A 26610-nucleotide genomic window follows, 5' to 3' on the forward strand; every position below is an offset into this window, starting at 1 on the left:
TAGTCCCGTATTGTGCCCTTGAACCTCGGGGCCTGGGACGGAGGTATCCTTTGTACCCCCTGTCACTGGGCCTGGCTCCTCGAAGCTGTATACGCCGCTCTCTCCTTGCCGCTGGAGCCACCTTCTTCAATCCACTGGGTACCGCAGGCTCATTCCAGAAGTGAAGGCACCAATGGGAGGCTGGCTCCTCCCCAAAATCTTATAGGTCTCTTAGCAGAACCCAGGAGACCTCAGAGGCGCCACAGGATTGGCCGCGGGACCCGGCATGGATACAGAAGCCTCAGGATTGGCTGCAGAAGACCGTATCCCCAGGGACCCACACACTTTGTAATAGCGAGTCCCCAGTCCTCAATTTAGGGTAAAATATGCGCTATAGCGCGTATTTGTGATCACTGCTGATTGGGGGTTAAAGGGAGGGTGAGGACCCCCGGGGATACTGAGGTGAGTTACAGGGAGGACGGGGACACTGAGGTGAGTTACAGGGAGGATAGGGACACTGAGGGGGAGATACTGGGAGGGTGAGGGCTGGGACACTGATTGGAGGTTACAGGGAGGGTGGGAGGTGGGACACTGATCAGGGTTTAAAGGGAGGCGGGGGCTGGGACACTGGGGTAAAAAGGGAGGGTGATGACGGGGACATTGAAGGGAGTTACAGTGGGGGTGAAGACAGGGACACTGAGGGGGTGAGGATGGGGACACTGGGGGTTAAAGGGATAGTGAGGACGGGGACACTGAAGGGAGTTACAGTTGGGTAAGGGCTGTGACACTGAGGGGGAGATACAGGGAGGGTGTGGGGGCTGTGACACTGAGGGGGAGATACAGGGAGGGTGGAGGCTGTGACACTGAGGGGGGTTACAGGGAGGGTGTGGGGGCTGTGACACTGAGGGGGGTTACAGGGAGGTTGGGGGCTGTGACACTGAGGGGGGGTTACAGGGAAGGTGGGGGCTGTGACACTGAGGGGGGTTATAGGGAAGGTGGGGGCTGTGACACTGAGGGGGGTTACAGGGCAGGGGACTGGGACACTGAGGGGGGTTACAGGGAGGGTAAGGAAAAGGACACTGAGGGGGAGATACAGGGAGGGTGGGGGTTGTGACACTGAGGGGGGGTTACAGGGAGGGTAAGGGAAAGGACACTGAGGGGGAGATACAGGGAGGGTGGGGGCTGTGACACTGAGGGGGGGTTACATAGAGAGTGAGGGAAAGGACACTGATTGGGAGTTACAGAGAGGGTGATGGCTGAGACACTGAGGGGGGTTTACAGGGAGGGTGAGAGAAGGGACACTGAGGGGCAGATACAAAGAGTGTAAGGGCTGGGACACTGAGGGGGAGATACAGTGATTATACATATAAGTAAATAATGTGCACTCACTTACCTGATAGTGTTTGTAGTGCCCCCTCTCCTCTCCTCTTCAGGGTCCAGGAGATGCAGCTGTCGCATTGGGTCTCCTCCTGCGCTGCTGCTCCTCTTCAGCACTTCCAGGTATTCCCTTCACACACAGCAGGCAGGCAGGGGGTGTGTCAGACAGTAGCTGTTACTAGAGGTCCCGTTGGTCCTCTAGTGTCTGCTGGCAGAACATGGCCAGTGGACACTAGAGGACTAGGAGTACCTCTAGTAGCATTACTTTTCTTAATGTGAAAATGTCTTCTCTCTGGCCAGACCAGCCCACTTAACCATCGGCCCTTCTGGCAAGTGCCCGATGGCCAGTCCGGCCCTGGCAAGTACCATTCTTGAAAAAAATATCTAAGAACATTATGAAAGTGTGAACAACATGACAGCTAATATAGTCAAAGTAACCAAATTCAGTTTATTAATATAAATGTGTTCCATGGCACATATCTTTCAGATACAATATATATGTGTATATAAAAAACAATACATATGTTGGTTTTCCTACTATGTTTGCAGCACCATAACAGAGAAACTGAGTCAACTCCATCAAAGACCTGTCCTACACACAGGACATGTAGCCAGTGAGAGAAGCTGCAGGTACCCCGAGTGAGCATACTGCTCTGTGCACAATCACACAATGTTCCAGCATTTGAGAATTACAACCGTCAGCAGCAACCTGCCCAGCATTTCTACAAAGGCAATATCACATCCACAGTAGCATGTCTGGGTTCTGTGTAGACTACATAACAATTGGCAACATAAAGCGTCCAGGTTGTGTTTGTAGTTTCACAATCTAAGGCATTACAAATATTGGAATTATAAAGATAGAAACAATGCTAAATGTCACAATAATACAGATGTGTTACAGTAAAGAAAATATATGTTGACATTCACATAAAATAAAAAAAAGTTTTATTGTTGGACCATGATTACATTAGCAAATGCACATTTATGGGGACTTTAGTTGATTGGCTTGCTCATGCCCTTTTGCAACTTTTACTAAATGAAAATGTTTTACTTCCTCCTGTACCATTAAGCCAAGGGTTGCTATCCTCAGGCAGAGTTGTTTACTGTTGTTAGTTACTCTGGGATATAACATAATTGTATCCAGAGCAGAGCTTTGTGTCCTCCCACAGAAAAAAAATCCACAAAACCCACAAATTAGCAAATCTGCCTGATGAAATAAAATCAAGTCATACAAATAGATAATGTAAAACAATGTATGCAGTAAGAATTACAGGGGATATACAAGCCAATACATTAAATGCATCCAACGCCCATATTAGAAAAGCCCCCCCCACTCCTCAACCCAGGACGAGAGTGCCTGCCTGTGTTTATGTGCCCAAATAAATATGAAGTAAGCCATAAAATTTAGGTGCAAACACACATTGTACAGAACACGCACAAAAATATTATCCCAAACCCATAATACCAGTGTTCTTGACCAAATAATCAAATCTCTGTCAGATGTTTGTTGTACTGAATCCCAGATTTTTTATTTTAAAGAAAAAATCTTTGAGAACAATGCAAGTTACTGGTGCCAGTGTAAGGTCCTGTGATTTATTGCTTCATTTACTCTCTAAGCCACTTTTTTATACCCGGAGTCCCTACTTTTCTAACTATAGTCTGGCAGCAAACATTAAAAAATTAATTGTTTGGTCTTCACATCCTCAAATGCAAATAGATTTTGGGGCACTTCAGTAATATGTATTAGGCTGTTCTGACAGAGTAGAAGATGAGTTTTCTAATTGTACAACGCTGCAGATTATGTTGGTGCTATATAAATAAAGAATGCATCAGCATGCAGAAGGTATACAGAGACCTCAAGAACTAGCACTTGTTATGACCACTACCTTTATATTCTATCGGTCTATGAATAGATCTGGATAAGAAAACATTTTCAATCGGTTTCTGGTTTGATAATTCTGAGAGTTACAATAAGTCGCATGTGTATAGATAGGGGTCTTCCAATAAACTGATAATGTCCTATATATAAAGTAGAAGAGCAATTACTACACATGGCATAACAGCTCCTGATGAGCGTCTCTTGTTCTTTTCTACCTACTTATACCTTCTTTTCTCTGTTTTTCTTACTAAATGTCATATTTTTGCATTAGGTTCCTTGTTTAATAACTTCACGGAACATCCTATGTCTTAATACATTCCAATCATAGCTCTACACTCCCATTAACGTTCTGTGCTCCCACTTGACATACTCAGAAGTTAACACAGTAATAAGTTAAGCATCAAATATCTTGGATAATTGCATTCCTTCCATATCATAAACATAATATTTTATACTAATGTATTATATGTAAAATAATAAAAACTGGCAAATTGTATGTCATAACAGACAGTGACCCCTATTCAGCTTATTATACTTTGAGAGAGGACTACAGAGAACATACAGATAGGCAATAAATATGTACATTGATTTGAATTCTCTGTGTAACATCCATTCACTTGTATTTTCTGCATAGGGCACTACCAACAAATCTGCATCTGAATGTATTCCTATGGGCCCTCTGCTAGGGTGTCATATATGTTTTCATCAACTGGGAGACATGCATGGAGCCATTTTAAGGGTCATTTGAGTACATATGTATATTTCTTTACCCACTGTATCTTTGTAGTAATCTGAGAATTATTATTATGATAATACTAGATATCTAAAATACAGTAATGAAATAACTGGGGAATTTCTGAATGACGGATCTTCAGAAGAACACTTAAAGATCACAATAGTGATGCTAAGATAAAGTAATGTATGTAGTGGTGTGACACTGTATTTATATAACCGTTCAGTAATAGGCATAATAAAATGAGAATTTTTGACCTTTGGTGGCAGTGTTCTAAATATGTGCAGTGCATGTTTTAGGGCAAAAGTAGGGACAAAATATTTGCCATGTGTCTTGCCCTTGTATGGGCATAATGAGGTAGCTCAGTTGTGAGTCAGAGTAGGACCTGCACAGCTGTACATCGCTCATTTACTTTTCTATTTCACTCAAGAGTACAAAAATACTGCTGCTCCTTTCACTTTTACTCCTTAGAAAACAGTAGAATTTTTTTGTATCAAAATATATTTATGTGCCAACGTGTCATCAAACTTCAGTTCCATCTCCATCATGAAGATTATTATGAACTTTGACCTCAAGGTTCATTTGTTTAATCTTGACACCTTTAACCTCGTAGCCATCTTTGCTCTCGTTAAGCAGGTTGATGTTCCTGACAGTGCAGTGCTGCCTGTTCAAGTTCTTTTCCATCCGGTCTATGTTTTTCCTCGACGCATCCACCTTGGTATTTAGTGGATATTCCTCTGCGGCATCCCTAGGCGGCTTCTTTTTTCTATTCCTTCTGCACTTTTGTGTTATAAGGCACACGGACAAGAGAAGAAGCATCAGTAACATAATGGCGGCAAAGGCACTTCCAATGGAAGCTCCTGTCTGAGATGCCGCAGTTGCAGCGGTTTCCATTTCTAAGCTCAAAGTCTTCATGTTGGTGCCATTCTTTACTTGGTCTCCCTCATTGTCATAGATCAGAGAGTCATCCAGTGTAAGTCTGCCATTCTTGTCCACCAGATCCCTGCGGGCGCGTCTCAGCTGGTAGGTGAGAGATCGCTGCACTCTGGCTCCTGCCATTGTCTCTGGGCCAATAATGTAGATTACTTGCAGATACCACTGGTGCCCAGTTTCAACCTTTACAGAACAAAGGAAAAGTCTTTATTAAGAATTGAAAATAAAAGTTAACATTTTGAATGATTTCTAATGTATTAATGCCTTTATGTTAATAGATTGTTTTCAGAATATATGGAGTACTTTATGAGAAATAAAAAGGACAGATGGTTATATTTAGATGGCTGATGTCTCAGACAGTGCCGTGACAGAGCAGCAGTGCGCCCTGTGCCGGCCTTGCCACCATAAACCTGTGACATGACCACTGGCTCTAGGAAGTGGAGCGTTGCCCAGAGCATCCTAGGGACCCTCCGGGCAGCTCCACAGGCTGCAGGGTGCCTTGCTGGAGTGTCCCTTGGATAAAGGCTCCAGCAGATTAAATAGTTGGTAGACCACTCTTGTAAGCAGTGGCAGAATTAAAACCACTTCATAGGGTGCAATAACTACAAGGCATAGAACCCAACAATGTCAATGGCAAGGACGTCCTTTTGAATTCCCAGTCTCAGAAGATCAGAATGCTGGCTCCTTCAGAGGATGCATGGATCGAGCACGTGCAGAGCGAGGCCCCAAATCCGCATATGCCATGTTCCATCCCTGATTATAACTGGGTCTACCAGAAGTCGATGGCAAGGGAATAATTAAACATAAGCTAGCAGGAATATGTACTGTATGTAACTTACCTTGTACAGGGCATCAACTTTCATGGTAAAACCATCTACTCCTGGCATGCTGCTCATGGCATAAAATTCTGGTAAATTTGAAGCAAAGTCGGCATCAAATGGGACATCATGGAAGAATTTATCTGTTACTTCTGGCTGGTTTCGGTCCTGGGAAATTCGAGGTAAAAAATAAACAAGTTTAGTGAATACAGGAAATGATCACAGTCACACATAAAACATGTCTAATATTGCTTATTCTCATCTAGAAAACAACTAATATTGTACAGCACTCTGTGCAGTATTAGTAGGCAGGAGACATAAGTTATGCTTGCAAAAGAATAAGGGGTGTCCAACTACATAAAGTAAAATAAAATACTGTATAAAGTAACATGTAGAGAGATGATTAGGAGTGCAAGCTGAGAAGCAACACCTTATCAAAGTAACACGATGTACAGCCCAAACATGGGGATATCTATGGTACTCACTCTACTCATTTATTACTTTCAAATTGACATTTCTATCTAGTGCATTATCTATTTATTTACTTTTTTTTGATCAATTACTAAATATTAATTTTCTTCAATATTTTTATTTTATATTCAAAAATTGAATTTAATCTGGTTCATTTTTAATATATGTAATTTAAATCCCCCTGTATTTACTGTATTTCCCACTCTATTAGGGGTTAAATGTATAAATATAACCCCCATTCAATCTGTAACTATCTAGTAGAATGTATACAGCGCTTATGCATCAATGTACTGTGGCCATCTTCAGTGGGCCAACCTGAATTTTCTACACACGTCTCACCTGTCTCCCACCTCACACACCTGACATAAGCGCATATACAATTAGCCACGTTCACTTTATTCAGTAGGAATTAACAAATTTTTTTTCTCACAGACCCTGAGCAGATGAAACGTTTGGTAAAATCCCTATTTTAATATAAAAATGTCAGGTCCTGTTCAGAACCCCCACTCAGAGCCGTAACTAGATTTTTGGTGCCCTGTGCCAGAAAATAGGATTTTGGTACTTACCGATAAATCCCTTTCTCCGATTCCACAGGGGACACTGGAGGACTTCAAGACAGTGGTGGTATAGACGGTGCTGAGTGGAGCTGGCACTTTGAATTTAAATGAAGTGTGACTAGCTCCTCCCCTCTATACCCCCCTATAGGCCAGTATTAGAACCGTGCCCGAGGGGAGCAGAGAAAAAAGATTGACAGAAGAGGAGGAGGATGGCGAAAGTACACATAACAACTGAAAGGTGAAAACAAAGCAAAATAGAATGAAACAAGAGACGACAAACATGTCTCTAACATTCATAACATCACCCTAGACAACAAACATGTCGCCAACAGGCATAACAGGTGGCAGGAAGAACAGCGCAGGGTGGGCGTCCAGTGTCCCCTGTGGAATCGGAGAAAGGGATTTATCGGTAAGTACCAAAATCCTATTTTCTCCTTCATCCACTAGGGGACATTGGAGGAATTCAAGACAGTGGGGACGTCCCAGAGCTCCCATCACGGGTGGGAAAGCGCTGAGAACCCTGCAAAACAGACCGACCATATTGCGCTGCAGAAGTCGCAAAGGTGTAAAATCTGTAAAACCGAACAAAATTATGCCGTCCTGGCCAAGTAGCTGCCCGGCATAGAGATTCCATAGAAACGCCTCGAGCAGCCGCCCACGAAGCACCCACTGAGCGAGTGGAATCTGCGGTAATGGAAGATGGAGGTTCCCTAGACGAGGCCAAATATGCCTGTCGTATGGCCAGATGAATCCATCGAGCCAGTGTCTGTTTGGAAGCTGGCCAACCCGGACGAGCAGCATCATACAAAACAAAGAGTATCTGTCTTGCGAACGGCTGCCGTCCTGTCTACAAATATGCGAAGAGCTCTAACCACATCCAAGGATCTAGAAGAAGGAGAATCCTGTGGAAGAACCAGAACCACAATAGGTTGATTGATGTGGAAGGCCGAAACCACCTTAGGCAGAAAATCCATTCTGGTGCGTAGCTCAGCTCTATCCTCATGAAAAACCAAATATGGTGGACGACATGATAAAGCTCCCAACTCCGACACCCTCCTGGCTGAAGCCAGAGCCAGCAGAAGTATCACCTTCCATGAAAGATACTTCAATTCCACCGACTCCAAAGGCTCGAACAACGAAGACTGCAAGAAAGACAGGACGAAGTCCAAGTCCCATGGAGCTGTAGGAGGAACAAAGGGTGGTTGTAATCTAACCACACCCTGCAGAAAAGTTTGCACATCCAGTAATAAGGCCAATTTCTTTTGGAAGAAAACCGAGAATGCTGAAATTTGTACCTTCAGAGATCCCAACCGAAGGCCTACTGAGAGACCTGCTTGAAGAAAAAGCAGAAATCTGGGAAGACTGAACTCCGTAGAAGGCAGAACTCTACGTTCGCACCAGGTTACATATGCCTTCCAAATACGATGGTAATGCTTGGAAGTAACTTCCTTCCTGGCTCTAAGCATCGTAGGAATCACCTTGGAAGGTATCCCCTTACGTCTTAAAAATGGCCCTTTCAACAACCAGGCCATCAAACGTAGCCGCTTTAAGTTTGGATAGAGTAAAGGACCCTGAAGGAGGAGATCCTCTCTGAGTGGTAAGGGCCACGGATTGTCTACCAACAGGAGCTGAATGTTGGAGTACCAAGCTCTGCGAGGCCAGTCCGAAGCTATCAGCAGGACCTTGGCCTGTTCCCTCTTGATGCGTTGAAGGATTCGAGGGAGAAGGGGAAATGGAGGAAACAGATAAATGAATTGGAACCGCCATGGTGTTGACAGTGCATCCACAGCCACCGCTTGTGGATCCCTTGTTCGAGAGCAGTAGAGGGGCAGTTGATGGTTCTGCCTGGATGCCATGAGGTCAACCTGCGGAAGACCCCACCGTTGGACCAGCTGCTGAAACACCTGTGGATGTAGAGCCCATTCTCCTGGATGTACATCCTGACGACTGAGGTAATTTGCCTCCCAATTTTCGCCGCCCGGAATGAAGATTGCCGAAATCGACCTTGCGTAGCTTTCCGCCCAGATCAGAATCCTGCTGACTTCCTTCATGGCCGCACGACTTCTGGTGCCTCCTTGCTTGTTTATGTATGCCACTGCTGTGGCATTGTCGGACTGGACCCTGACTGCTCGGCCCCTCAGAAAGTGAGCTGCTGTCTGTAATGCATAGAAAACTGCTCTTAACTCCAATATGTTGATTGGAAGACTCGATTCCTGTGCTGTCCAGCGTCCCTGGAAGTGATGCTCCAGAACTACTGACCCCCAGCCTCTTAGACTCGCACCCGTGGTAAGAAGCGTCCAATCCCACTCTCCGAATCTCTTTCCCTCCGCAAGGTGAACTGAGTTTAGCCACCACAGTAGGGAAATCCGAGTCCTGGGTTGTAACCTGACTCTTTTGTGAAGAAACAGGTGGGATCCTGACCATTGTGATAGGAGATCTAGCTGAAAAGGTCTGGAGTGAAAACGACCGTACTGGACAGTCTCAAAGGCTGCCACCATCTTCCCCAGAAGCCGGATACATGCATGAACCGAAACCTGCCGACGTCGAAGGACCAACCTCACTATCTCCTGAATGGAAGTTATTTTGTCCTGGGGAAGGAACACCCGTTGAGACACTGTGTCTATGATCATTCCTAGAAACTGCAATCTCTGTGTCGGTTGCAGATGCGATTTGGGAAAATTCAGGATCCATCCATGACGAATGAGGAGGTTGTGCATCACGGTGATGTCCTGTAATAGTTGATCCTTGGAATTCGCCTTCAGGAGTAGGTCGTCCAGGTACGGAATAATAGTGATTCCTTGTTTCTGAAGGAGACTCATCATCACAGCCATAACCTTTGTGAATACCCGTGGGGCCGAAGATAAGCCAAAGGGCAAGGCCTGAAACTGGAGATGAGAATCCCGAACTGCGAATCTCAGGAAAGCCTGGTGAGGTGGCCAAATGGGAATGTGCAGTTAGGCGTCCTTGATATCTAGAGATACCATGAACTCGCCCTCCTCCAAGCCTGCAATTACCGACTGAAGAGCCTCCATCTTGAACCTGAAGATCCGTAAGTATGGATTGAGATCTTTTAAGTTTAGAATGGGTCTGACCGAACCGTCCGGCTTCGGAAAGACAAAAAGACTGGATTAAAATCCTTTTCCCTTCTGATGACTGGGGACTTGGATTACCACTTTCATGGACAGAAGCCTGTCTATTGCTTTCTGTAAGACCACACTTCTGTCGTTGGAAACTGGCAAACCTGTGGTAAAAAAACGATTTGGGGGTTGCAGTTGGAAATCTAGCTTGTAGCCCCAAATTATTAGATCTCGGACCCAAGCATCCGCACAGGTTTCCGTCCAGACCTCGCTGAAGTCCCGAAGACGCGCTCCCACTCTGGGGTCCCCCAGGTGAGAGGGAAGCCCGTCATGCACTGGGTTTAGAAGTGGACTTAACTTCCTGTAGACTCGAGGATCTGGTGGCTGCGGTTCTACCCCGACCTCTGGTACCACGGGACGTTGATGATCCTCTGAAACCACCACGTGAACGACCCGGGGCCCGAAAGGACCGAAATGGAGGTCCTGAGTAAGATCGTCTAGGTGGAGGAGCTGCAGATGGTAAAAAAGTGGATTTACCTCCAGTAGCCTGAGATATCCATTTATCTAGTTCTGCCCCGAATAGTACATGTCCAGTGAAAGGAAGTGCTTCCACAGCCTTTTTGGATTCCGCGTCAGCATGCCAAGTTTTGAGCCACAGCGCCCGCCGTGCTGAAATTGCCAGAGCTGAAGTTCTGGAGGCAATAGAACAAACATCCTTAGACGCTTCTCCAAGGTAAGCTGCCACTTCACCTATATGTTCTGCAAATGGAATGAGTTCCTCCATAGGTAGTTGAACTTTCATTCCGTCCGCCAATTGCTTAGCCCAAATTTCCATAGCCTTGTTAGTCCAGCAGCTAACGATCGCTGGACGAAGAGTCACCCCTGCAACGGTGTAAATGGACTTAAGAGTGCTCTCCAGTCTCCGATCGGACATGTCCTTTAAAGACGTGACTCCAGGAACAGGGAGCGTAGTCTTTTTTGACAATCGCAATACAGATGAATCTACCGTAGGGGGAGTTTCACAAGCCTTTCTATTATCTGCTGGAAAAGGGTAAAAAGATAATAAACGCCGGGACATCTGAAATCTTTTATCTGGATGTTCCCAGGCTGTCGTTAGAAGAGAATCCAGCTCTTCCGATATAGGGAAAGCCGTAGCTTGTCTTTGTTTCTTAAGAAAGAAAGACTGTTTTGCAGGACCTGAGTCCTCTTCCTGTATGTGCAATACCTGTCGTATTGCAGCAATCAAGGCTTCTATTCCCTCTGATACCTGTTCAGGATCAGACTCCAGAGGCTCTTTAGGCGAATCTGGGGCATATTCACCCTCTTCTAATTCGGGCATATCCTCCTCCTCCTCCTCCTCTGGGTCATCCCAATGGAGGACTGAGGGTAACAATCTCTTTTTAGAGACCTGCGGAGCGGACGCCATTGTCATGGCTCTAGAAATCCCTTCCATAGAAACAGCTAGGGATCTCACACATGCTGGTTCCTCTGTAGCAGCTGACCTGTAAGCCTCTCTTTCTCTGCGAGAAGCCTCCAGTTCAGCCGAGAGAGAGGACATAATGGATGTAACCTGCGTCCAAGACGGTGGTTCTGACATCTCTGCAGATTGCTTATCCGTATAACAACCGTCACACAATCTGGAGGTAGATGACTGTCCCTGTGTAAATTTTACTGCACACTTTTTGCAGGTAAATAACTTTTGCGAAGCCTTAGACCTGCCAGTCATGCTACATACAGACCCCACACAAAACACAAAGAGGTTAAGTGACAGGGTAAGAAAAACAGAATATACTGGGGTACAGAGTGTTTGGAGACGGTCACACTTGCCCACAACAGCGCTCCTAGCAGAGGCAGAATGCCAGGCAAAGGCTTAATTATTATTATGCTCCAAAATGCTCACTTTACATCAGCCTAAACCCCTGCTGTAATACATACAGGTCCATAGGCTGTCCAGCGCTGCCTCACCCTGTAATGGCCGCCAGCAGTCTGCAGAGAAACGCTGGGGCTGATGGGAGGCAGGAGAGGGAAGTCGGAGCTAAGCTCCGCCCCCTGCATTCTAGCGCCGTTTTGTAAACGGGTGCTTTACCCAGCACATTATTTATATATATATATACTGCCTCTGCAGTATTATGCTGAGCCGCCTAATGCAGGGACAATGCCGGCTACCCTGCTAGTCAGGGAGCCGGAGCGCACAGGAAGCCGCCTCTGATAGCCTTAAGCTGGCTTCCCTGCTAATCAGGAAGCCAGCTGTACATAGAGAGAGACGCGCTGGCTGTACTGCCGTTGGCGCGCTCTCTGGTGTCTGTGAGGCCACCTCTGTAAGCCATAAGCTGGCTTCCCTGCTAATCAGGGAACCAGCTGTACATAGAGAAAGAGGCGCGCTGGCGGCTGAGCTGCCGCTGGTGCGCTCTGAGGGGGGTCTGAGAAGCCGCCTCTGACCTGCTAAGCTGGCTTCCCTGCTAATCAGGGAGCCAGCTGTACTTGGAGAGAGAGACGCGCTGGCTCTACTGCCGTCGGCGCGCTCTCTGGGAGGTCCTGTGAGCCCGCCTCTGTCAGCGCTAAGCTGGCTGCCCTGCTAATCAGGGAGCCAGCTGTACTCACAGGGAGACGTGTGGAGGCTTCCTGCTGCTGCCGGCGGCTGGCTCTGACTGAGGGGCCCGCAATGCGCGCTGCATGCAGCGGCATGTGGCCCCCCCCTGAAGACTGAGGTCTCAGGTGTCGGGGACCCCAGGCGAAGTGCATGCACTTGCGAGTGGGTGCCCTCCGGCAGCGTCCCGCGTAGCAGACAGGCAGTTGTAGTTACTGTACAGTTACTGTACTGTTACAGTTGTAGTTGCCTGTCTGTCCTCAGTTTGACAAGAGGTTAAGTGACTATTATTAAAACCTATCCTAACCCTAAGAGCAGGAGAGATCTTTTTAGTGACCTGTTCCCACTCGGGCACAAACTAATACTGGCCTATTGGGGCTATAGAGGGGAGGAGCTAGTCACACTTCATTTAAATTGAAAGTGCCAGCTCCACACAGCACCGTCTATACCCTCACTGTCTTGAAGTCCTCCAGTGTCCCCTAGTGGATGAAGGAGAAAGAGCATTGGCGCCCACCTCATTTTTCAAAGGGACATAATGCACCCAAAAAAGGGCCATGGCCTCATGGGGAAGGGCCAGGGAAGAGATTGGGGAGGCCAGGAGATGCTGGGAATGAAATAAGAGGAAGCGACAAGCAAGAATGATAATAAACAGAAATTTGACAGGCCCAAACAGCGCCCCCTGACCTGTGGTGCCCTGTGCGATGGCACCGGCCGCACTACCCTAGCTACGGCCCTGCCCCCACTCATTATTAATTTGGCACTTGGACAGTTTTCATTAGCTTAATTTTCCAAATAACGACATACCATTTTTGGGATGATATTCTGCAAAATGCAGAATAATGGGTAAACGGATGTGGAACAAGTATATGGGGATGCTGTATTGATGGGACAGGTGTTTTAAGCTTGTAGGTGGGAGTTACAGGTGTTTTTTTAAAAACAATTTTTTAAAGTGGCTGCAAAAAATCAACTAGCAGGCATTTGTATGCACCCCCAAATTCATCTAAAGCAGTTATTTGCTTTCTATAATTTTTTCAATGTACCTAAAATGCAAAAAAAAATCCAGCCATTTACCAAATTTTAAGAGCCCCAATTACTTTGCATTTGGGCACTATTATACTTCTGTTATCCAATGTTAGTTTGCACTTTTTTGGGGAACAGGCCGATATCTCCATTGTTCCCGACACTTAGGGCCTGATTCACAGTCACAGTGATCCGAGCCACCCCCGTTTGGGGGCGGCGCTAGACTGCGTTCCTGAGAGTGCCAAGGCCATGGTCTGTGTCATAGGACACAGATCTCCTGTCTTTGCAAGCGTACAGATGGTCGCAATGGTGACCCGAGGCAGCATCTACAGGAGCTGCACTCGGATCGCAGATGCATGCAGGAGATGTCTATTTCCTACAGGCACCTTCTGCTGCATTAGCATATTAGCTGGATATTATTGCACAGCTGCTTCCTTGTAGCTGTGCAATACCGTCCACATCTAATTCAGGCCCTAAATGCAGCTAACATCATAGAGACTTACTGTGCGACCACTTTTTACACTTGAATTGGGCGGTAAGCGGGAGCACTCAGTCACGCTAAGTGGAATTTCCACACGGGCACATTATATAAAACAGCGGCACACTAAAATTTTACCACGGACAATTAAATATGCCCCATAGTGTTTGCATTATATAATCTGATAATGCTAAATGCTTAGGTGATGGGGGATAGTCGCAGGCCAAAGACTCAGGGACTGATTCAGACTCGCGAGCGAGCGCTCGCAGGCGGGTCGATGTTGCCCAAGTGTGCATGCGCATGACCCGAATAACGATGGCCAAGCTGTCGTTATGGGTCTCGCACCAAAGGGGCCGTACTGTCGGTGGTGATTGACAGCACGCCCCCTTTGGTGGGCATGCCGGGGGCATGGCTGCCCAGACGGAGGCGTTCCCATGGGAACGCAGACCGTCTGGGGCTGGCCCCACTGACATCACTAGTGATGTCAGTGGGAGTGCTTTTGGCTCTGATAGAGCCAAAAGCACTCCAGGACTTGCGGCAGCGAGTCCCTACCGCAAGGGTCTCGTCGCAAGCCCGATGGTCGTGATGGTCTTGACCGTCGCGACCATCATTTTGGCCGCTCGCTATAGCTGTGGGTGGTCACCCACAGCTATGCGAGCGGCCAGGAGACCGCTCTTAAATTCAGAGGGACGGCCCTGATTCAGAGCGAGCGCTCTGTCAGAGCGTCTGGCTCTGAATCAGGTCCTCAGTGTACACAGCACATTGAACATGACAGGAGCTACAGATGAAGTACTATATAAATACTACTAGACTGTGTGTATAGAAAACACAGTTATAGTATAGTCTATTTTACACATCTGAATTCCATAAATATCATTGATATCGTTCAATCTTTGGCAGAGTAGTGTAAAGTGGAATAGTTTAACATGTAAGTAGAGATGGACTCCCCAAAATAAATTTAGTTCCCTAACATTGTTATTCTGTTAATATTTTGTTCTGGCCATCTGCAACAAACAGGACTTGCTCATTTATGGAAAACTGCGTATTTGTGTGCAAATGTATTCTATGATGGGGCGAATAACTGAATCTGTAGCGACAACACACAAACAACACTGTGCACCAAGAGATGGGAGCCACATGGTAATAACAGTTTGAATAGGTCTGAAAGGAAAGATGAGAGATCCAAGAGGGCTGTGCTCATTGCCTACATACATAAGTGCACATGTTTTCTCTGAGCTTTATATTATGTTTGTATTCTATAAAAAATGTATTGTATTTCTGTACTTCCTTTTAAATTATTTTCTCTTAACTTGGGGTACAGAGGGTGCATGGCAGGATTTGGCACTGGAACTGCTAAAACTTGTTTTTACTGCAGCTCTTCCCCTATATTACCCCATCCGTGCATTAGCTTCTTAGTTCTTTTCTAACAAAAACTTCCGGATATGACTAGAATAAAGAATTGTAATGTAACATTTACGGTAACCACAGAGCCATGAAGGGTGGGACCATAATATTGTCCAAGTGGATTTAGGGCCTGATTCACTACGGATCGCAATATAGCGTACGTACAAAGTTAAACTACGATAGCATGCTAATCCATAGCGATCCAATGCCGCCGCAGCACCACATAAGGACGCCCACTTCACCTACACGCACATCTGTATTTGTTAGCAAGACTGCAAAAACATTGGTGTAATCGAGTGCCATCAGACCCATACGCACAGTTAAGGCAGGTCAGACCTCACTCAGGAATTGCTAACTTCAGCGCACTCTATGAGGCCTCAGGCTGCGTATGGTATTGCAGTGGCTAATTTATGCCCGCCCCTGCAACGGCGTTGAAATGCACTGGTGGGTCTGCGTTCGTCTGACCACCCTCCCCTCATCACCCACAAATGGTACTTCCAGACAATCACTCTGCGATGGATCTGCGTAGCCGCTGCAATCGCAGTCCCGATCGCAGTGGCAGTTCTCGCACTGCGATGCACATGCATGCGCAGTACGCTACAATCGCCCGATCGCGTGCATATTAGCAACTGCGATCCAAGCTGAATCAGGCCCTTAGAACAGTGTTTCTCAAAATCTGCCCTCTTGGAACCTTTACAGTGTCTATTTTCAAGGTATCCTCAGGAACTTTTAGTGCCACCTGTAGATATATTGTGCTAGTCAAATAATGTTCCATACTTAATGTGCTCCAGCTACATAGTCTTAAAAACATGCACTGTTAGACCGGGTTTGAGAAACAATGATTTAGAGAATAGGATTTTGTGATACAAAATCCTGTTTTCTCTTACATACTCTTTGGGGGACACTACTAAAGTTGGGCATGTCCCATAGCAGACCCTAGGGGAGGGTACACTCAACACAGCTGTTTGAGACAAAAAACATTAACCAAAGCCAACTATTTTGGAGACCGACCACTATACACTGAAACTTATTATAATTATGCACATGGAATCCACCCAGCTAGGGCTCTATAATTCAACATCAGGAAGCTCTAGCCAACTGGGAGATCTGGATGCAGGGCACTGAAAATGAAAGACAGAGACATAATCCTGTTGGAATACATCCCGGAGCCCCCAAGTTATGCCTGACCAGACTGTGGCCACCTAATGCCTGGCCCTTCTAAGGGACCAGAAGAACATTGGCAACAGAAAAACAAAGTCTGACCAATTACTCAAATCATGAAGATGGAATGTTACACAATGCTGCTATGCCAATTAGACCAGAAATATTATTTATTTATAAAAAAGGACCTAAATTACCAACGATTTATAGCCATTTGCTAAATCCTGCATTGTGCCCTCAGTACCCCAAGGTTAGTAGTGTTCCCTAAAGAAGTTGCTAAATAAATGATTCCTAAGAACAAGCCAAGACTCTTCTGAGAAATGTAATCTATGTGATATACATTTCAGTCTATCTTTCTGTATTTAGGCTTCATACAGACTTGATTACATAGTGACCTAAACATGACTTACATATACTATAGTAAAAACACAACTATAAGAAACAGGTGTAATATAGAGACAACACTGGAAAGTCCCAGTTTCACTATTTCATATATAGGATAAAAACAAGATTTCGAGCTGTAAACTAGGATTTTGGATCTTCATTCTGTAGCTGTTTTGCCAATGTCACACTATAAAAAGCCTCTCCCCATATGGTAAATATTTGTCCAAGATACAGTGCTTACCAAGAGCAAAAACCGATGCTTTAAGTTCTTATTAGGTTGTATACAACCATACTGAGGCCCTTCATTATAAATGGTTCCAGTTGGGTCAAAAAAAGGCACATATCCATCTTTCCCAGTGCAGAGATAAACCTTTTCCAATTGCAGCTTGTATGCGGAATTGAGGTTCTGGTCCGGATTCCAGAGAACTCTCCCATACAGGGTTTGGCCTACAGAAGAGATTGAACACTTATTATTTATTATCAATTACTTATATAGTGCCAGCATATTCCATTGAGCTTTGCAATTGGGAACAAAACAGTAATAGAACATTAATAAAACAAGACTTGGTAATAACACACAGACTAAGGGTATTTAATTATTAAGAATCGTGTCTGCCTGAGATTGTATTCACTGCTTTTCAAACACAGAGATTTACAAAATGCAAACAAGGGTGTAAAGACACGATTTGATCTGCAAAACACGGCTGAACACACAAATAAAAGTCAATACACCATCGAAACAACTTGCAAATTCTTTCTATAGACAGGAATACAACACAGGGATTTACCATGAATCGTGTTTGCAAACACTGGGCCTGATTTAGCATGGATCGCAATTGCAACAACGTACGCAGATCTGCTGATTGCTGCGTACTGTGCATGTGTATGCACCACACTGCGTGTGAGTGGTGATCGCACTGCTTTTACGGACGCACTGTGGAATCCATTGCAGAGGGAGTGAAGGCCGTGAGCGTTTGTGGGTGGTGACAGGGGAGTGGTTGGAGAATCGCAGAGATGCCTGTCTGTTTGAACACCGTTGCATGGGCATGCATGAATTAGCCACTACGCAGCTTGAGTACTCACTGCGTGCAACAAGACTTGCAAATTCTGAGACAGGTCAGACCTGCTGTAATTGTGCGTGATGGGCCAATGTTATCAGATGTTACCGTTGTATACGCAGGACTGCGAGGTATTACGGATGTGAGAAGGCAGAAGTAGGCTTCTCTGTGCTGGCTGAGCGATGGCAGACATTAGCATACTTTTGCAGATTCATTGCGTGTGATTACGCAGCTGCAATTGCAGTTGCGATCCGTGCTGAATCAGGCCCACTATCGTAAATGGAGCAAACTCGGGCTCTGTGTGATCTGTGCAGTGCTTCTGTGCACTATAGTGTAAAGAAAGTCTTACATTTAAAACCAGCACCGGACTTTTGAGCCCGTTCTGGTCCTGGAAAAATCGGGGGAAAAATGGCATGAGGTTTCCCCGTATCTCCAGTGACTAGCACCGGGCTCAACCAGCAGGGGGGGTAATACCACAGCAGGGGGGGGGACACACAGCGTGGGGTCCCCCCTGCCAAAGCATTTTGCAGCCCAATCAGCGGCTAGTTACTATGACAACACCCATTGATTGGATAAGAGCAGACAGACTCAGGAAACCTTGTGGGGTCTCTGTCTGTCGGGTAGCATTTTACTGTGCAGACAGTATAGTTGTCATTGGGGTCGAGGCAATTAGTTTTGTTATTGTAAGAAGACCGGATTCCACATAGAGAAGAGGATTGACCAGCCCAAGGGAGTAGGTCAGTAGTGTGAGTGCGGGTGAGGAAATGAGTGAGTTAATTTGTAATAAAGTTTTAAAATAGCGGGAACCATGTACTGTCTCTTTTAAAATATTTTCTTCACAGTGGGGGTACAGGTGCCAGTGGCCGCAGAGCAGGCTTGTTGGGACCTGTAGTCCCCCTGTGAAGAACAATATTATTACTAAATTTAACCCATTACCCCTGCACCCAACGCCACCAGCGGTACATGGAAGAGCCCCGGGCTTCACCCTCCAAGGAATGTCAAGGCTGGGGTGACCAGTTTGGGGGTGCAGAATGCTGAAGCAGGGGGACCTCAAACTGCCCCCCCCCCCTGCTGCGGCATTAACCCCCGGCTGTTTGAGCCCAGTGCTGGTTACAGGAAATGCAGGGGAAACCCACACTGTTTTTCCAGGACCAGAATGGGATCAAAAATGTTTAGTCCAGTACATTTTTTATGGATATCCATGCTTGTGCCCAGGTGGCTTAATAAGTACTTCATTCATTTTGATCAAATCATCTGTGTGCAGCCTTGGATATTCTTGAAAACTGGGGGCTATTAGGGTGTCTTGAGGGCCAAGTTTGGAAACCACTGTTTTACACTATAGCGCACAGACAGAAGCACTGCACAAATCACTCACACTGATCTGTACAGTGCTTCTGCTGAACACACAGCTCACAGGCAGCTCTATTCATTTCAGTCCAAATACGACTGAACTCACACACTAGCAAACACACCATCGCAAAACACGATTCTTATTAAATTTGTGAATTTGTTTGAGAAAAACGTACTCGTGTCCCTGCGATGCACAGTGTGTTAAAACTCGGACAGACATGATTTTTAGTAAATATACCTTTCAGAGGGCCCTACTCACAAGCTTATAATCTACAGGGAAATATTCACTGTTACACAAGGATAAGTGCTACATATTGCATATTGGATCAGCCACATTGCAGAGGTCCTTCGTGGGCTGTATGATCCAGTCACACAGGAATGTTGGCCTGGGGTCAGCGGGATGTGTGAGTGTAGAAAGGGAAAATGTGTAAAGTTAAGTGTGCATTTTATAGAGGGGATGTAATGCGGAAGCATAGCTTATGGAGGGTACATGGGTGGTTCTGGAACTTGATAAGCTTGCCTGAAGAGGTGAGTTATCAGGGAATGCTTGAAGATTTGGAGACTAGAGGAAAGTTGTTGTGTGTAGGAGGGCATTCCAAAAAAAAGGCCTGTGACCTCGAATGGGAGCAAGTAATGCGTGTGGATGAGAGAAGCAGGTCTTTGAGCGGAGAGGTCAGGGTGGGAGATATGTATGCTGGTGTAATTTGGTTAATAGCCTTATGTGTAAGTAGAAGTATTTTATATTGAATTTGTTAAAATACAGGGTCTGGCAGTGGAGCAGCAGAAAATGAATATTTTGAAAGGAAGATCAGTCTAACAGTTGAATTCAATATAGATTGTAGGGATGAAAGTCTGTTTTGGGGAAGACCAGTAAGGAAACTATTACAATACTCAATGCAGGAGATAATGAGTGCATAAATGAGAGTTTTTACAGTGTCTTGAGTAAGATATGGCCATATTCTGGATATGTTTTTTAGATATATGTAACTGGATTTGAAAACAGATTGAATGTGGGGAATAAAGGACAATTCAGAGTCAAAGATGAGACTTAAGCAGCGAGGGGCTGGGCTGATTGTCGTATAACTATATCGACAGTGATAGAGATATATCAGGTAGGTAAGTTACTTTTGGTAGGTGGAAATATTATTAATTCTGTTTTGAAAAGGTTAAGTTTGGGTGGCGAGATGCTATCCAAGATGAAATGACAGAAAAACATTCAGTAACTCGGACCAACACGGATGTTGAGAAATCTGGAGAGGATAGGTATGAGATCCGAAAGAGATGAATAGTTTGCCAATAGACGTGGTATAGATAGAGAAAAGCAGAGGTCCTAAAACTGAGTCTTGTGGTTCGCCAACTGATAGAGGAAGTGAACAGTAGGTGGATCTAGAGAAGCTAACACTGAAGGAGCGATTTGATAAGTAGGATGAGAACCAGGATAGGGCTTTGTCCTGAAGACCTAGGGATTGTAGTGTTTGTATGAGAAGAGAGTAGTCAACAGTGTCAAATGCAGCAGAGAGATCCAGAAGAATAAGAAGTAAGTAATGGACTTTAGATTAGCAATGATCAGATAATTCACCACCTTAGACCATGCTCTCTCTGTGGGGTGGTGAGAATGAATGTTTCAAACATTCCAACTTACTGTACATAGCATTTATGAACATTCAGGGGGAGATGTATTATCTGGTGATATGGGGAAGAAGTGGTCTCAGTGCACGTTATGTGTGCTGATGCCACTTCTTCCCCATGTATTATTGAGGTGTCCTATGTTAAATGACAGGGGCGTCCCTGTCCTTATCGGCGCTGCTATCTACAAGATATGTATGAATGGTCAGTGGCACTGATCGTTTCGACAGCTGCAGCTATCGATATCGACAACTGTAGCTGTCATTGCCCTACCAACACAGCAGGGACAGCACTGTCCCTGCAGCGGCGACTGCCAGCTCCAGGAGCTGCACGCTGGAATTTGCGATGTTTGCGAGATTCCACGCATGCCCAGTGGAGCCGGCCGGGAAGTGAGACAGCGCATCAGCCTAGTATACTCAGGCAGGGATCGCCAGAGGGGGGAGTTTTCACTCCCCCAGTACGGCAGATGAGATGTTCATACATGTCATCGGTAGTGCTTCCTGCTTTGCCTTGATTAAGAGGCAAAGCAGGAAGAGTTATAACGTGCAATGCACTATAATACATTTACCCCTCAGTTCTGTAAAATATTTATCCCATAAGAACGCCTTGCCATGTGTACAAGACTTTACCTTTGGAGAAGGCTCCTTTATAGTCCATCTCTGCCAGGGACATTTCTGTCTTGGTTGGGTCCATTAAGAAAATCTTTTCATTGTTACACAACTGAAATTCTGTGTTTAATGAATACACTACAGGCACTGGGCGATTAGTCTGCTGAAAGGCAATAGGAATGAGAAATCTGAAAAGATGAAGAGAAAAATAGTATAAGATAAAAGAAAACTCTGACATCATGCATTATAACATTTGCATTCCTATACATATTAGAAATCCCATTCCTTACTATGTACACTTCTAGTCACACTCTTACCACAGGCACAAGTCATGGATGCAGAAACAGTCCTTGCAGAGATCATCCAGTGACCTTGTGCCACCCAGTAATTCAGGACCCCTAGTGAAGAATACTGCACTTACTATGAAATTTGAAGACTAATTTACTACTATCCCTAGATATTTTCAGGACGTTTCCCTGTAACGTCTGAAATTTGAAGACTAATTTACTACTATCCCTAGATATTTTCAGGACGTTTCCCTGCTAGCAGATAGATATTTATGTATTGTGGAGAACTCTTTCCCTCTCTGTATCACTCTCCATCTCTCTACAAAACTTAAAACGGGCTCTCAAGACCCACTACTTCATCAAAGTCATCCAACTCTCATCCTAACCCACTGCCCCATGCTCCTTCCTCATTGTCTCCCGAGTCCCACATCTGTGTCACTCCTTTCTGTCTGCCCCTCCATTTTAGATTGTAAACTCTCACATGCAAGGCTCTCTTCCCTCATGTGTTACTCCTTCCCTTACTTAAACTATCATCTTCTCCCCACTGCCTTCAACAGCATCAAACCCTTAGGTTCTCTATATACCTTGTCCATATTCTGCAATGTTCTGTAATGTAAGTCACTTTGAACTTGTTTTGTTTATACGGTTTCTGTTTCTGTACTTTGTTAGGCCCTTGTAGCACTATATTGATTATTTACATCTTAAAGGGAAACCCCTCCCTATGGGAAGAAACGCGTTAGAAATCTCACACTTGTTGCATTTTGAACACTGAAGTGAAATTTATTCTGCGTTCCTGCAGCGCTGTCCGGTTAATGAGCTTGTTCCACTTTGTCAGCTCTGGAAGCAGTCTACTGACATTGCTCTACTATTAAACTGAGGACACCAGCCTGGCCACACACGGCAGGCACCTCACACCGGCTTCCTATCTGAGGACGCAGTGGGAACGGACAGACATCGTTATTCACGGGAGACCAGACCCCCATTATTGCTCCATCATCGGAGATTAGGTGAGAGCAGGTGGACACTGCCACACCAGGAGACAGGATCCTCCGCACCTCACCGCTTCCATTAGAGACAAGGTGGGAAAGAATATTGTTGGCCAAACCGGGAGCTCCCGGCTGTTCAGCTGGAGAGGTGGTGACTTTTATTTTTAAGCTGCTGCAGCAGTGAGTGCCTAGTTTTTTTTCACCTACAAAACAGCCCACTGGCCCCCAGTGAGAGTGTGGGGCACAGTGATTGTTATTACTCAGCATTATACATAATACATCTCTGCATCTGGTGGTCACATCTGAGCGCTGAATATAACGAACCATCTATTCAGGTACCACCTGATTTGGATGCAAACCTAAGTGTCTCTCAAGTCTGTTGTCTCCCTTGTCATGCAGACCAGAACGGAACATAAAGAAACATATATTTGCTGACAAAACTTTACCACTTAGACAAACTGATTATAATGAAGAATTAACATTGCTTCTTCTTATTATGCCTGTCAGTTTTGCACAATTGGATATGGATGGATCATTCCGTTAGAACTACCTTTTATTAATTGTGGTGTTCTTAATATACAAATATTTTTGATTTAATTCACATCAGTGTAATTTTTTATTTATTATTTTATGTTTACTAGTTTAGTTTATCACTTATGTATTGTTACTGATATTATATAATTATTATATTGATATATTTATTGATCATCATATGGCATAATTGTGTTTTAAACAAACATATATATATATATATATATATATATATATATATATACATACACACACACACGATATATTATTTATTTATTATTCATCATTCTCAATATATTGTGTTCGGCACATGGCCGTTTATATTACCACAATCATGTACAGTTATTGATTTGGGTTGACCACAGAATTGTTATTTTTTCTTTTGTCATTCACTTTGGTTCGCAACCTTCTAAACAGCAACATGGAACTATACCCCTTGTCATCACATTCGAGTATAGCAGATAGCCTACATTTCAGAGCCTGTGACTATAATCTCTTTTCTTAAAGAGAAACTAAGGCTGAGATATAAGTGGATGCATATAATAAAGTTGCTGATATCACACACACACACACACACGTGTTACATACTACAGCAATGACAACTGTCTGACCTTTCTGGTGCATGGGCAGTGCAGGCCAAAGGTTTATCTCCAGGGTCAACCCAGGGCTGCGTGGGTTGCACAGTGCAAGGGATCAGGTAGATGGTATATTCTCCTGAGTAATCTTTCCTGAAAACAGAGGCAGCATTAATAATGAAAGATATATGATTACATAATTACAAATGAGGGCTGTATGCAGGTTAAACATTTGCCTTGTACAGTACAGTATTCCAACTTTTCCAAATACTGTAAGTAAAGGCAACTGTTTATCAAATTGTTACATTACTCTTATACTATGGTGTCAATCCAATTTGCCGCAATGTACTTGCCGATGAGAGTCAACACGGCAACAGCGGCACTTTACGACAGCCCGGCGGCAGCCTGAATTTGCATAAAACTAATGCAGACTCATAGGGCTGCTAGCGCAAATTTGGGCTGAGAGAGGGCCAGAAGGGGTGTGAGATGAGTTGCCCTTGCCGGTTCGCACCCCTCGCGGCTAATTGAGTTGACCCTAATATGTGAGGTGATGTTAATTTTCCCAATTTGTGGACACATGCGACACAACATGGAGTACAAGCCCCACACCTGCTGTATGAGCTGGTAGCTCTCCATAGCTGATATGGAGAGTCAAACGTTTGTGCACTCCACAAAGGCTGAAGGTCAAATTCAATTCCACCCAAGTGGTCAGGTGCCATGATACGGGATTTCAGATCTGGCAGAGTGTGATGCTCCATAACAAACTGACCTGTGGATGAGATGAGAGATGTATGTAGTAATATTTACAGTGCATACGTGTCTAATACATCTGTTATGCACACATTAGCCCATGAGCTAAAAACTAAAAAGAAATGCCACCTGTCCTTTTATGCCATTAACCCTAGAAATAATAAACTAAAAGGTAAAATAGGTGTCTTAAATTTAGCTTAATATTCTTAATGAACTGCCTTTGAGAATTCATTTCTGCAGCCTTCATATTCTTAAAAATACATTTTTATAGTAGCTTAACACAAAACAGCCTAAGAAAAGATTCATTCTCAAAATGAATCACGCCTGACAGAATAATTGAACGCTTTCTTTAGTGTTCATTTCCCTACACTTTGTTTAGTCCTACATGCACATACAAAGCATTAAGGTAAATAAGTTGTTCAGTCTTACCCGAACTTCCCACTGCAGCTTTATTACAAAGTAAAGTATAATTATTTCCTAAGCTTTCATCACAAATAATTACAGTTACCTCTATAACTTTCCACTGGCAGATAATTAAGATTCAGTTACATTGTCTGTGACTGGCAATGCATGAGTGTGAATGCTTACATTTTCAGTTTTTAGCTATAAAACAGTAAGCCAATCACACATCTGCTGATTTTGCTGAAATATAGCATTTGGGGGTTGATGTAGAGTTGAACATATGCAGGGCCATCTCTTCCATTAGGCTTGTTGGGCAGTTGCCCAAGGGCCCGAAGCTTGTAGGGGCCCGCCAACCCGCCCCCCTGCAGCCGCGGCCAGTTGGTAAATTTGTGAGATTTTTATAAGCTGGCCACCAATGCACTGTATTCTGATCTAACCTCCCCCCCGGTGACGAGTACTCACCTCTGTCCCAGTTTCACTTCATCCGCCGGCTTCAGACCAGTCAGACAGAGTCTCTCTGCATGTGTGCGAGGTCTGATGAGCATGCAGGAGGATTTAATTTTATTGACCATTTACATTTTGGGTGGGCAGGGGCCCCAGTGCATTGCTTTGCCCAGGGTCCACACTGCTGTTAAAACAACCCTGAACATATGCACATTGCAGAGCTTATCTTGTGTATATTCGCATTGCACATAGGCCTGAATCAGAGTTGTACATAAACCCAGGCCTATTTTTCTGGAAAAAATAGGTTCAGGAACTGTGGGAGGAGCTACTGAGGGTTGAGCTATAGAAAAACAATTATATATACTTATATATCTATTATTTATACATATATATGTAGTATTTAGAAAAGGCGGCACTCAAAAGAGCCTTTAAAATAAAACGTATCTTATGAAAAATTAATTTTGGTCCGTCTTAGTTAATGAGGTTCAGAAATTCCTGCTTGTTCCTGCTGTAAAATAGCACTGCATAAACACAATGGTTTACACACAACTCCAATGTTTAATGATCGGAGGCATGCGTAGAATCTGTACTGCGCACATGCTGATTACTGAGCAGCGGCATGTCCGTTTGGGAGCGGGTAAGAGGCGGTGCAGTCTGCGTTCCCAGAAAACGGGGGCATCTGCCCCATTATATGGGAGGGCAGAGGCCAATGTCTGTGGGCAGGAGGTGGCTATTCTGAGAAAGCTTAGGCTTACTCAGATGGTTCATGCCGCAAACATCTCAACCGATGGTCGCAATGTTGATTCAATCCTACGTCTGCATCGGATCTGAGTTGCTGCCTGGAGGAGTCTTTTTTGCCTGGTTTAATTCGTACACTTCACATCACATACACGACAGGTGCAGCTCTCTACATGGCTAGTGTTTGTGTGCTAGTGGTTAAGATCAGCACCTTGCACCTTTGGGTCTGGGGTTTGTATCGTGGAAGGAGAGGATTTTTTTTTTCTTTAGTTTTTAAATCTTCACTACTGGATTAAAAATAAATCACTTGGTGGTATGTGAATTCTGTTATTTATACAAATACATATACAGATGGGTCCTCATACATCCAGTCTCCATGCACATTAAATAGGCCTTC

At 44.7% G+C, this 26610-nt stretch overlaps 2 protein-coding genes across 3 annotated transcripts in view; both read right to left on the bottom strand.

The window, feature by feature from the left end:
* Window positions 1–1779: 1779 nt before the first annotated feature.
* FRAS1 (Fraser extracellular matrix complex subunit 1) overlaps window positions 1780–26610 on the bottom strand; it is a 539698-nt gene continuing 514867 nt past the window's right edge. Inside the window, exons 69-75 of one of the 2 annotated variants that reach the window (XM_088481449.1) lie at window positions 25059–25076; window positions 24489–24648; window positions 23916–24032; window positions 21522–21688; window positions 17100–17305; window positions 5741–5887; window positions 1780–5084 (exon numbers count right to left, since the gene is read on the bottom strand). In XM_088481449.1, coding sequence (XP_088337575.1) covers window positions 4491–5084; window positions 5741–5887; window positions 17100–17305; window positions 21522–21688; window positions 23916–24032; window positions 24489–24648; window positions 25059–25076 — 1409 coding nt within the window. In that variant the 3' untranslated portion in view covers window positions 1780–4490. The remainder of the gene's footprint in view (window positions 5085–5740; window positions 5888–17099; window positions 17306–21521; window positions 21689–23915; window positions 24033–24488; window positions 24649–25058; window positions 25077–26610) is intronic. The other variant, XM_088481448.1, reaches the window with a different exon arrangement.
* LOC148513727 (lamina-associated polypeptide 2-like) lies at window positions 10153–12509 on the bottom strand. Its single transcript, XM_088481452.1, has 2 exons — window positions 12426–12509; window positions 10153–11034 (listed from the first exon to the last, which is right to left on the bottom strand). The coding sequence occupies exons 1-2, from the start codon at window positions 12507–12509 to the stop codon at window positions 10153–10155; spliced, it is 966 nt and encodes a 321-aa protein (XP_088337578.1).

The sequence above is a fragment of the Taudactylus pleione genome, unplaced genomic scaffold (genome assembly GCF_031769625.1).
Source record: "Taudactylus pleione unplaced genomic scaffold, aTauple2 ptg000273l, whole genome shotgun sequence".
NCBI lineage: Eukaryota > Metazoa > Chordata > Amphibia > Anura > Myobatrachidae > Taudactylus > Taudactylus pleione.